Below are 12,664 nucleotides of genomic sequence, written 5' to 3' on the forward strand. Positions count from 1 at the left end.
CATTTTGCTCTCTCATATATGCCTCTATTTATAGGCATTCATGGAAGCTCTTCTTGGTTTGTTGTCAACATTGATGGCTACCAACTCTAGTTCATTCAACAATGGTGGCCACCAACTCTATCTCATTCAACAATGGTGGCTACCAATAGTCAATGATAAATGGTTGGTGCCTTACATGAAATGGCAACTAACCTAACATCTTCAACATCAATATTCCATTAATGAAAAATATTAGATCATCATGTTTGTTTTTGCAATGCTTAAAACGCAACAAATTAGAACATCAAGTACTTAATACGTTAATTTATTACAACGCTACACCACAAAAACAATCGAGCAGCAAACGGCCAGCATGTATACTTTATTAGGATATATATAGATGGTTATGCAAGCTTTAGATTAGATAGTGCATGTGAGCGCATCAAACGGCGAGCATCTGTATATGCTCCCTTGCAAAATACAAATGCAGATAACATTAACAATTGTTTCAGCTAGCTTTGCCCTCATTAATCTGTCAGGCAAAAACATGATCAGTATACATTGCTTTTACACCACCAAGATATTCTTGTCACAAGCGGTGGAGATCATCCAATTAATGTCATTTAGTGGACCCATTCTTCACACGAAAGACACTTGTCAGGATCTCAATGCCCAGTACTGATCATCAGTATCGGCATCAAACCTCATATATATGAACGTTTGTGTGTGTACATAACGGCCAGTAGTTGTAAGATAATTAACTATACATATATCATACATAGAGAGAAGAGGAGGTGCATGTGCCAGCTATGGCCTCGCTCCTCTATGCATATGCATGAATGGAGAATTGTGGATAAGCTTTGTTTCTGTTCACTTGAATTAAAGGATTCTCTCATATCATAAATTATTTTATAGCACATGGTAGTGTTATTAAACTAATTAAATCATAGGTACGCAAATTAACTCGAGCAGTTTAATTGATTAAGTCGATCGGGCTAGACGTGATCGACTTCCACTCAGTTCAACATAGAACAAGACCCAAGTCATGTTCTAGATTGACAAGTCACCGGATTGATCAAACATTCAAGGCTGGGATGAATATGAAATTTTTAGCTAACAGTAACTGTTAAAACCACCCATCATAATCCTTGGAATATACAGTAGTCTTAGTGAAGGCAAGAATGTTTACGACAAGTACAAAAGTGTGAAATCGCAAGTGTAAAGGGATCAACATCGATCGATATAAAAATGCGGTGGCCAAGCCAATAAAAGAAACAGCAACCCTTTGATTAACCACCACATAACTTCAACATCATAAGATGGCTAAGAGCCATGTGGTTGTGGGTCGGTACCATTTTTGGATTAGGACTAGAACCAGCAAGGTTGTCCAAAGACACGAGAAAGCCAACCAAAGATTGGTAAAAGGGAAAGTTGCCAAAGTTGATTTCCTTGCTACCTTTAAAGCACGTACTTTGATCCCAATCAAGCATTCGACTTCCCCACTCGAACCTTATAATAACCAAACATGGAAGGGAAAAGAAACAAAAGTTCATGAGATTTTCTCTATATGTGTTTGATGGAGACATGTTTTAAGTTGAAGTTCCTTGCAATAATCAAATATATATTTCTCGCTAGAAAAATGTCTTCAGTTTATTTGGTATCGTGTTGTTGCGGTTTGAAATGATAGATTTTAAAAAAATATAAATTATAAGCATTTTATAATAAAAAAAGATTTTAACAAAAACTATACAAAACTGTAGAGTATGTTAATGCGCAAAATACATAAAGTACGTAGAACATCACACACCACCGCACACATTAAACAAACAAAGCACAGAGAACACTGCTTGCGCTGCAAACATGTATGTGCTGTATTGTTTTAGACTGAAAGAATTTTTGAATAATATTGTAGGTATCAAATCAATTTTGTTTACACAGCAAAACTGTAGTGAAAAGGGTTTTACCGTTACTGCTGGTGTCGGGGAACTCATTTTTTGTGAGCTTTGTCTTCTTTACAAAATCTTTTTTCTTAATTTATAAAGACGAAAGGGAAAGGTTATGCAAAGCAATGTGGTGTTGCTGCCTCACGTCGACTAACTGTCTAAAGTTCCTTGGAGTACAACGAAGGTTGGTTCAAAAACAAAAAGGGAGGACAGATCGATCTAGGAAAGGAACAGGACATGAAAAGGAAGACGACTATTAACAAGGCTCGATTGGCATTGCTGTCCAGCACATTTGAAGTCAAATGTTAAATGGTAGTACGTAGAACATGAAGCGCCTAATATTTGTCTTCGTGATCGTGTTAAATGGTAGTACGTAGAACATGAAGTGCCTAATATTTGTCTACGTGATCAAGTCAAAAGGCATTATTTTTATTATTTTCATTTTTTTATGTTTTTGGCTCGAGCCGTGGGTCTAAAGTCTAAAGATTTTTATAGAGGCTGAGCATATGATACACAGAAAATATTTGCATTTGCGAGAGGAAGAGCTAGCTAAGTACTGGATCCCTTCTCTGGAAAGATGGAGATCGATCACCTAAGATCCACATGTATGTATGTTAATTTATTTTTAATTTGTTGGAGATTGATGTTGAATTGTAATAAATTCATTTACCAACTTGTGCCTTTTTTTTTCATAATTATTAAAGGGAGATTTCATGGTAACTTATTGGGACCTCGTACAGTGTGTGATTCCTCTAATTTAATTTATGTGCATGCTGCTAGCCCTCGACATCTAGCTTTACGGCAGTGAAGTGGAGTGGTCTCCCCCAGTAGATTAGATTGTTTATTTGAGTAACCACATGGAGGCAGGAAATTTTATAAAAACTGGAATCAAGATCTTCTCACAAGATGCTGTAATTGGTTTAATTAATTATTTATTTATTTAAGAAAGCTCATTAACTGCGTGTTTGTCTTTGTTGCGGCTAGTTTGAAAATATAGGCTTAAGTTTGTGTTGAAGCACAAAATAGTTTGAAAACCGAATTGAGCTACATTACAAAACACATCCTAATAAATGATGCAAACTATCACTTTCTCCCAGCAAATATTTCAAGGGATAAATTTCAATGGAGCACATACAAAATCATGATCTATTATTAAACCAAGCATTTTCAAACATGTAATTAAAGCAAAACATAAGCCACACCACACAATTAGATAGAGCCTAGGATGTCTCCATTGCTCAAATGAGAGATGTAAATGTGAAGCCCTGTCCCATCCATCGGAAGAAAGATTGAGGGCCCTGCTTGGCTTTGTGGTGGCACAACGCAACACAACAAATCACATGGTGATTAAGGTAATTTCCAATGTCTAAACCTTAAATTGGGAAAACCCCACCTTGCAATGCAATCAAACCTTCAATCTGTTAATTGGGCCACCACATCACCATGGGACGATTGAGGAGCACACCATCCACTTGATCTTCCTCCCAACATTCTCATCCGACCATTGGTCCATTTCCCACGATTTTATGTGTCCATCTCAAGCCAGAGCTCATACCCATTTCAGGCAAGGAAATGATGCCGCTTCTCCTTTGTATTTGGGGCATTCCTTTTTTACCATGGGATAAAAAAAAAAAAAAAACACAACATCATGGCTCTACCCATGTGGAATTCATTCTTTCTACAAATGTCCCAACCTTGTTCGCTGTTCTTCGCCATGCGATGTCTCTGGTTAGATTACTCAAACAAACCACAAAAAAAGAAAGATTAATTAATTTAAATGTATTACATTATACCAAGTTACAAAAAACTTGCCACCATTGTTCTTCGCCATGCGATGTTTCCCACCTCTATACTATCATTGTGTTTTTTCCTTGTTAATAAGGTGGATATGCAGTGATGCTAATTCTACACCCCATCACAAATATGCTCCCTTTTATATTCAAACACATTTGTAGAAATCTCACAACATATGCATCATGGCTTAAGATATTTTCATAGATAGAAATAATTAGATATAGACATGCTATCTTTGCAAATGATAGTTATTTTTAATTTGGGAATCATAAAATCAATGTCTTTTATATGAATATACCAAAACCATCTAAAAATAAAAGGAAAAGAAAAAACGTTGTTGCAAAAATACAGCAAATAAATTACCAAACAAGGTACCTATACTCACCTTTAGGACAAATATTATTAGAAACATTCTATTTCTTTGAGAGGAGGGGTTATTTTTATTTTATTTTATAATAAATAAGTTGGCAAAAAAAAAAGTTAAAAAAAAGGGCTTTAATCTTTTTTCAGTTGCAAAATGTCCTCACCTTTTTATCGTTTTAATGGAAAGAAGATGGAGAGTGTGTGTGTGTGTATTTTTTTTTTTTTCAAAGATCATCATGCATGCCAGGCAGATGAAATGCGCAAAAAAATGAAAATCCATCCACCCTTCATTTTCTCTCCAATATGGCACCAATCAAATTATTGTATTTCTATTTGTATATATAAAAAAAAGGTAAACACTTTAGCTTTATAGCTTTGCTTTGACTGTCTCCCTCTTTCTCTCCCTTTCTCTCGCTGCCTAATAGTCCACCAGAAGCACATTTTCAGCTTCTTCTTCTCCTTTTTTCTTCAGACAAGCTTATTTAGGCTACAAGGAGTTCTCTTTCCACAGTGTTTTTGCTGATAAAGCTAACATCTTCTCTTAACTTTCTTGATGTTTCAAGTTAGGTACTTTCTTTCACTTCTTATCTCTCTTTCCTTCTCTTCATTTTTTGCTCTGTTTTTTCATCTGGGTTTCTGCGGTTGGCTTGGATCTGTAGTGGGGTTTGGCTGCAAGTATTGATTTCGTGAACAAGATCTGAACTTTGCTTAATTAACATTTGATCATGTTGGTTTCCTTGGCTTGTTTGAGAATGCATTATGTTATTTGCGGACTTGGTTGGTTGATTCTTTACTTTCTTTGGTGGTCCTTGAATCCTTCATGCTTGTTTTTCATTTTTTATTTTTTGATGGGCCTGGTTTTTGTGTTCCTTTCTGGTGAGAAATGATTGCATGTTGAGTTGGCCTTGTTAGCTATGAAATTTTGATCTTGTTCAATTTTTTCTTCAGTGTCACTTGATCGAACTGTGGGTGCTGCTCTTTGATTGATTGTATTTTCTTTGTCCTTCCTGGGAAATAATTAATATTTCAATGCAATTCATTTTCAGGTTTGTGTCTTTTTTTGCCAGAAAGTTTTTCGTATTTGACCTATTTTTAGATAAAGTTAAGTTTCCTGATATACATATGGTTTCCCTACGTTTGAGATGTATGGTGATTATGTGATGAATAACGGGTTGGAGGTCTTTTTTTATCTCACTTTGTGATGCAGTGTTTAGGCAAAATGAAATTAGAGTCGGTTATGCTATCACTTTTATATTGTTGTTGTTCCATTTTACTTGGATTCCATACCATATTGTCTTTTGACTGTCTTCTGTATTGATATGCACCTAAACCAGTGTCTTTTAGGTGCTATGAAGCCATATAGAGTGCATTTTTGTGCATTGTGTTCCATGTGAATTGTAGCTTACCATAATGTCTTTGACAGATTATTTGCTGCTGTTGGCTAAATTGGATAACAACATTTTTAGGGCTGCCAGTGGCAGAGATATGATTCTGAGTTTTGGGCGCTGTAAAGTGGATTCATTCAATCTGATGTAGTTTTGGAACTCGTTGGTGTCTGATGGCCTCAATAACTTCTAGCAAACCTACCTTGAAACAGCACCAGAAAACAGCTGGTGTTCAAAAATTGGAGGCCGACCTTAGGCATTTGTCTTCTCAGGGATCAAAACCATGCAAGCCCCAGCTGATTAATCATGAGCAGGTACAGCTGTTGGTAGAAAAGATGCCAAAGCAGATTTTGTTAGAAGCTTTTGAAAATATAAAGCTCCCGAATTCTAATCAAGAAGGGGCTTCTGATTCTTTGAGTGTTAAGTTGGAATCAAATTCTTCCTTTCCCTGTTTTGAACAAACATCAACTGAGGTGGATTCTAGTGTCAATGGGACTAGAGGCTCACAGGATGTTTCTGTTGATCAAGAGAAGAAAACATCAGAATATGGAAGTGTAAAAAACAGTTCAGTATCTGCCAAAGTTAGTGATGGAACCAGCAGTTTGGGTAAGACGAGTGGAAGTGCCAAGATTAGTGACCGTGTTGATTATGCTGAGGGTGGCAAGAGAAGCATGTGTAGAGGAAGCACCAGCAGTGATGTTAGTGATGAAAGCACATGTAGCAGCTTTAGTAGTAGTATCAGCAAACCTCACAAAGCAAATGACTTGAGATGGGAAGCCATCCAAGCTGTTAGAGCAAAAGATGGGGTTTTAGGTTTGAGTCATTTTAGACTGCTGAAGAGGTTGGGTTGTGGGGATATCGGGAGTGTGTACCTGTCTGAGCTCAGTGGAACTAAGTGTTATTTTGCAATGAAGGTAATGGACAAAGGCTCTCTTGCCAGTCGCAAGAAGCTGCTTCGGGCTCAGACAGAAAGAGAAATATTGCAATCTCTGGACCATCCTTTCCTTCCAACGCTCTACACCCACTTCGAGACAGATAAATTCTCGTGTCTGGTAATGGAGTTCTGTCCTGGAGGAGACTTGCACCCTCACAGACAGAGGCAGCCAGGGAAGCATTTTCAAGAGCAGGCAGTAAAGTATGATAAGTGAACTTCAACTATTTATCCTGTTATTTTTATGTAGTGGTCATGCATTTTCAGAAGTTATTTGCTGATAACATGACAAAAGTTTCCATAGTTGGGAAGAAAGTGTGTTTGACCTACTTCTGGGTATACATTTTATAAATTTGGAAGTGCCACCTTCATAAAGCATATAATTTAGCCCACGGTTGTCCTCTTAGTATCTGCTGCTAGAATGCTATTTGTGCTTAAAATGTTGGAAGTGAAATAAACGGGAGCAGAATAGAAGTATCCATTGGAGCTTAATGCTGCAGAACCTGTAAAAATTCTATGTGCCCCGTCCTCCATTAAAATAATTTATATTTTGATCAAACAGGACAATTAATTAAGGGTGTGGCATTTGTGCTTGGCAAATTAATGGCTAATTGATAAAACAAGTTGAATCAACAGTTTATATCTTACAGGTAATGCTTTATCCCGAAGAATCTAAGTTTTGGAGACATCCCTCTGACTCTATCCTGTTGCATGTAAAACCAGATTTGGCTATCTGGACCCATAACTTGCTTTTATACCCATGGTTTCTTCTCATCCTAGATGATTCCTCTCTACTAGCAAAGCTAGTGACCCTTACACATCTTCAAAATGGAGCGTAAGTAACTATCTGAAGCAGGAAGTTGTTGAACTTGAGTCCCTCTGGAACTGAATTTAGTTGCAGAAGTTTGATTCAAATTGAATTTGCACTCCTGATGTCAATTTTGATGTAGGCTTAAACTGTTAGATCTTTTTAACTTCAGATTGAAAGAGCAAAATCCATGACGTGTTTGACTTTGATTTTTTCTTCAAACCTGCATAAAACTTGAAATTAACCATCTTTGCTCTTTCCAATTTGCAGGTTTTATGTAGCAGAGGTTCTGCTAGCTTTGGAATATTTGCATATGCTTGGGATTATTTACCGTGATCTTAAGCCAGAGAATGTCCTTGTGAGGGATGATGGGCATATAATGCTCTCCGACTTCGACCTTTCCCTCCGTTGTACTGTCAGCCCAACTCTTGTCAAAACAGCATCTCTTGAGTCTGAGCCGTTACGGAAGAACCCTGTTTACTGTGTTCAGCCTCCTTGTATCGAGCCTTCCTGCATCCAGCCATCCTGTGTTGCTCCTACAACATGCTTTGGGCCCCGCCTCTTTTCTAGTAAGTCCAGGAAGGATAGAAAACCCAAAAATGAACTAGGAAATCAAGTTAGTCCATTACCTGAGCTCATGGCAGAGCCAACTGATGCAAGGTCAATGTCGTTTGTTGGGACCCACGAGTATCTGGCTCCTGAGATCATCAAGGGTGAAGGTCATGGAAGTGCTGTTGATTGGTGGACTTTTGGGATCTTTCTATATGAACTCTTATTTGGTAAAACTCCCTTTAAGGGTTCTGGAAATCGAGCCACATTATTCAATGTTGTTGGCCAGCCTCTTCGTTTCACAGAATAACCAGTTGTTAGTTTTGCAGCAAGGGATCTTATAAGGGGTTTGCTTGTAAAAGAACCGCAACATAGATTGGCATACAAACGAGGGGCAACTGAAATCAAGCAACATCCCTTCTTTGAAGGCGTGAATTGGGCATTAATACGCTGTGCTACCCCACCCGAGATCCCAAAGCCAGTCGAGATTGAGCGGATACCTGGCCCAGCATCAGCAAGTGAAAAGGTCGCAACAGTTGCAGCTGCTCCTCGTCAAAAAGGTTCTGATAATTATCTGGAGTTTGATTTCTTTTAGCAAATATTTATTACAATTTGCAAATTGTTTCTATTTAAGGGGAAGAATTGTTCTGAACATCTTAGTCGTTGTTGGTGATGAGGATAAAGTTCTTTTTCCTGTTTTTTTCTTCTTTATTGACAGATGATAAGGAAATGTAATGTTTGTTGTTTCCTTTTAAAAAATCTCAAATCTGTATCACATAATTATTGTTTGGAGTCTCCAAGTGTAGGAGCTTGGAACCCTGTCGCTAGACTGGTTCAGAAATGTGGCAGATAGTCTTGTTGAGGGGACTCCTTCGAGCTCACGGTCATACTAGCTATTAGTTCAGCAAATATGTCTCAGGCAAATGTACTTTAGCAGTGGAATGATTCAATTGATTGGCCAACACAAATACAGTCCAAAATCGATTTAAATTTATTCGTATCTACTGCTTGATCTGTGAATATTTTACGTGATGTAAGTTCATTCCTCTGACTTGCCCTGAAATCTTGAATGCATGCATGTTCTTTGGTTTTGAATCGATTGCAAAAGGTATGGACAAAGGTTCATGACTGAATTGCGGGCCAAGAAGAGCAGGATATGTACACACGCTTCACATATTCTCTCTTGCGGCTGAGGTGCTGTAAGGGCATCGTACAATCTTGAACTCCAATTGCGTGAAGTTTTTCCTATTTTTATGATTTTATTTCTTTTATGATTTTATCTTTTCAAATCCATCGGTGTAAACTTTCAGATAAAAATGAATTTCTTTTTTCATCTCTATTAACAAACACGTTTCTATTACAGTTGTTCATGTCCCTTTTGTCCCCATTACAATCCAAATGCCATACCTAAGAACAAGCAGTGACATGAATTTTGCAGTTTCTATAGAAGCAAGCCCAGTTGTTCCATGGATTACAGAATCATAGAACCGTGTACAGAGAGTGCAAGTGAAAAAAGTAAAACAATGTGGTGATCAAACAAGCAATCTTCAGTCTGACTAGCTTGCAACTGAGCTATTCCAGCTGTGATCAGCTTGTGTTTATATCTTATATTTTTACTTAACTTTCGGTGATTTGAAACACATGCAAGCAAACGAGTCGTTATTTGTATTGGATTCATCTTGCAACGTGAAAGACTTTTCACTGGGATTAGCAAGGGTTAAAGGTGATCCAACCATCTGGTCAATCACCACTTCCTTTCCATCGCATATGATCTTAACATCGCAGAACTCTGGAGCTTTTTGAATTACTTGATCAGCTATCCCATTTCCTCTCTTAGACCTCAACTTCCTATCCATCACCAAATGTTGAAAATTCAAGCAACTTTAAGGTTAAAACACAGACGGGTTATTCACAAAAAGTTTGACTGTCATAAATTACAGGCAGTAATATACCTTAGTTTGGACTTGGAGGTTCCAAGAATCAGCTTTCTCATGTTGAGAACTGTAATGAGGTCCACCATAGCTTTCCCAACTGCATCACTTTCAACGAGGATGGTGTCTACCTTAACCTGTTTCATTGCAATTCTTTCATAAATCAACAAGGATCCACTTCAACTCTAATTGGTATGGACAAAACAGCATGTGATAATCATGGAACCTTGGACGCAGAACACATGTTGATTAACTTTTGTAGGAGTTCTCTCCTCTTGTCTCTTTCTTGGGCCATGTAATTCTCCAGCTGCCGAGCACTAACTTGACTCTTTGGAAGCCTACCCACTACCATCCACGAAGGGCACAAAACTCATTCAAAACTCGGTTCAGGTAACAATATTATCAAGATCTACCATGAACAAACGCATTCCCACTTCTTGTCTTTCACAAAACTTCGAATAATTAACACAGGTCTTACAGTGAGGATGGGTCAAAAGATTCAGGCGGACAAAGTTGAAGAATCAACCCTTGTAACTCCCGCTGATAAATATATATATATATATGTATAAACAATAAAAAAAAGCTTGAAATATGAGCTAAAACCAGGCTCAAGGCCTCAAAAGTAGACTAAATTGCAAGAAATAATTTGCTTCTCCGTAGCACTCTAGCTTAGCTAGGTCATTAACTCCCATGTTTACCTCGTAATGCCAATTAATTGTTGACCATATTTGTGCCTTTTAATAACAACAACAACAATAATACAAGATCTTTCAACCTCTAAACAAAATCAAAGTCTCGACTAATTACCTAGAACAAAACAAAGGTAAACTATATGCTAATAGTTTTGTCTGTGTTCCAACTTCCAAGTAAAGCCATTAATTAATTGTGGTTAAGACATTAGACAAGAAAAAAAGGACACGGCCCAAGTTGTCCACGAATTTATTTACTAGTCTTGAGTCCGACCCAAGACTCACCAACCAGATGCAGAACTTCAACAAAAAAATACGAGAAAATGAAGAAAATCAATGATCGATCAGATCTAAACTTACAAGGAGAAGGAATGTGATGTATCTCAGGGAAGATATGGATGAGAAAAACCATGGTGTTGGAATCAATAATAGCATTCTTCAGTGTCCAAGAAAGTGTATCCATGCTAGACTCACTCTTTCCTACACCAACATAAACACAATCTTTCTGATGATCTCCACATACATCAAAAGAAAACAAACTCCCTTCTATGTCTTCTTTGATGGATTCCAAAGGCACCACATGATTAATCTCAAAGAGATCACTTGATTTCTCTTCTTCAATCTCACTTACGCTACGGCTTTCAGCATAATAGCACTGCTGGTGTGGATATGAACTTTCAGAATAAACATTAGTTCTTGCATCTTCTTCTTGGTGCAAGCAACCGGTTTGATCTGTTAATGATACAGACATTTTATTGGATGAGAAGAATGGCTGAATGTTTGTGAGTGGCTTGGGAGAGAAGGAAACTACAAGAACATGAAGAGATTCGATAGTAGTATATATGGAAATGTAGAGAGGAGAGGGTTCCCGTTATATCTGTCTTTCATGCATGTAGCACCTTTGAGATGTCAAAGGGAAGGGGGGTCTTTTCATTCAACTGAAGGGTTAAGAGATTTTTAGGGTAAACTTAATTCAAGAACACCCTCCAACAATTGGTTGGTATCTTGATACAAGTCTTCAATTGCCAAAAAAACTATTACATTACTTTATATATTTATATAAACAGAAAAAACACTAACAATCCTGAATAGAAAAATCAAAATAGGAAAACTATTCCATTTAAGTAGGGGAGAAAACTTAAAAAAAAAAAAAAAAAGAGAGAGAGAGAGAGGCATAATAATATTGAATAGAAGAACACAAGATTAACTTAGAAAAATATCCTCTCTCTCTTTTTTTTGTATAAAAAAGCCCCTCCTTCCTCTTTTTTTTGTATAAAAAAGCCCCTCCATCCTATCCTTTACTAGAATTTCTTAACTAAAACATTAAATTTCTTATCTAAAAAAGCCCCTCCGTATCCTTTACTAGAATTTCTTAACTGAAACATTAAATTTCTTGCAAAATGAGATTGTTTCTCACAATCTGAAAGAATCCATGGTCAAATATGGGTAATTAAGAGCACTTAACCGATGATTTTTGAGACTTGAAGGACGAAATTGACGTGAAAGTTATAGGGGACGTCTCTATCACCAGTTTCTTGGCATCACAACCATGACGTTGTTGCCCAGTAATTGACACCCGCCGGGGCTGGGAAGGGAAGCTACTTGTTGTTTTCTCTCTTAGTCAATTTAAAAAAAGTATAATTAATTTGATAACACTCATGCCAATAGAATTAGCTATATTCATCAATTTTCCGACAACTTTAATTAATTGGTGTGTGAGATTTCTTTACTCCAATAAGAAAATGTTTGTGCTTGTTCTCTATGCACACGCATAGAATATACGAATATGTTGAAGCGAATCAGAGTTAATTAATTGGCCTGTGGCGTTGAAAATCCCCAAATTATTAATTATATGGATTCGTAGCTGGTTTACCATTCTAGCTTTGAAAAATTATCAATTATGAACATGGATATATATATAGATTATTTCTTGTTGGGGTCGAATTGTGTTCGAGGGGGATACAAATTGGATCCATCCCTTCATGCTCTCATGTGCGGGCTTCAATTAAGAGCCTAGTTAAGCTCCCAGGAAGCCCAGGATCAAAACAATCCATGGCTTCACCCTGCTGAATAAACAAATCAAAGAGGGCACCTGCTAGCTAAGCTAAGCTAAGGATGCCTGAAGGGGTGTCCATGGTAGTGAAGAAGAAGGTTTGTTTTATTTTTAATTAAAATATACCAAATATTAGTTTTTTCGGTTTAATCTTAACTTATTATTTATAATTTTCTCTAAAAATATAAAACTATTATCAATGCATACAAACAGATATGCGTGCAAGAAACTCTAAAAAT

General features: G+C 37.1%; 1 protein-coding gene and 1 pseudogene across 1 annotated transcript; one reads left to right on the forward strand and one right to left on the reverse strand.

Moving 5' to 3' along the window:
* The first annotated feature begins 4,381 nt into the window (after positions 1-4,381).
* On the forward strand, positions 4,382-8,750 carry LOC105109349 (serine/threonine-protein kinase D6PKL2-like; annotated as a pseudogene).
* A 315-nt stretch (positions 8,751-9,065) lies between these two features.
* Positions 9,066-11,345, reverse strand: LOC105109351 (U-box domain-containing protein 35-like). The gene is made up of 4 exons (XM_011004044.1): positions 10,733-11,345; positions 9,910-10,028; positions 9,705-9,820; positions 9,066-9,600 (listed from the first exon to the last, which is right to left on the reverse strand). Exons 1-4 carry the CDS (start codon positions 11,121-11,123, stop codon positions 9,366-9,368), a joined length of 861 nt encoding a protein of 286 aa, XP_011002346.1. The 5' UTR covers positions 11,124-11,345; the 3' UTR covers positions 9,066-9,365.
* Between the last annotated feature and the right edge of the window lie 1,319 nt (positions 11,346-12,664).

The sequence above is a fragment of the Populus euphratica genome, unplaced genomic scaffold, assembly GCF_000495115.2.
Source record: "Populus euphratica unplaced genomic scaffold, PopEup_1.0 scaffold215.1, whole genome shotgun sequence".
NCBI lineage: Eukaryota > Viridiplantae > Streptophyta > Magnoliopsida > Malpighiales > Salicaceae > Populus > Populus euphratica.

Excerpts from the sequence above, each read along its gene's own strand:
- LOC105109351 (XM_011004044.1), bottom strand. The coding sequence starts at position 11,123 with ATGTCTGTATCATTAACAGATCAAACCGGTTGCTTGCACCAAGAAGAA. Across the intron at positions 10,029-10,732 it reads ACATCACATTCCTTCTCCTT|TGGGTAGGCTTCCAAAGAGT; the intron begins GTAAGTTTAGAT and ends CGTGGATGGTAG. Across the intron at positions 9,601-9,704 it reads ACCTCCAAGTCCAAACTAAG|GAAGTTGAGGTCTAAGAGAG; the intron begins GTATATTACTGC and ends GGTGATGGATAG.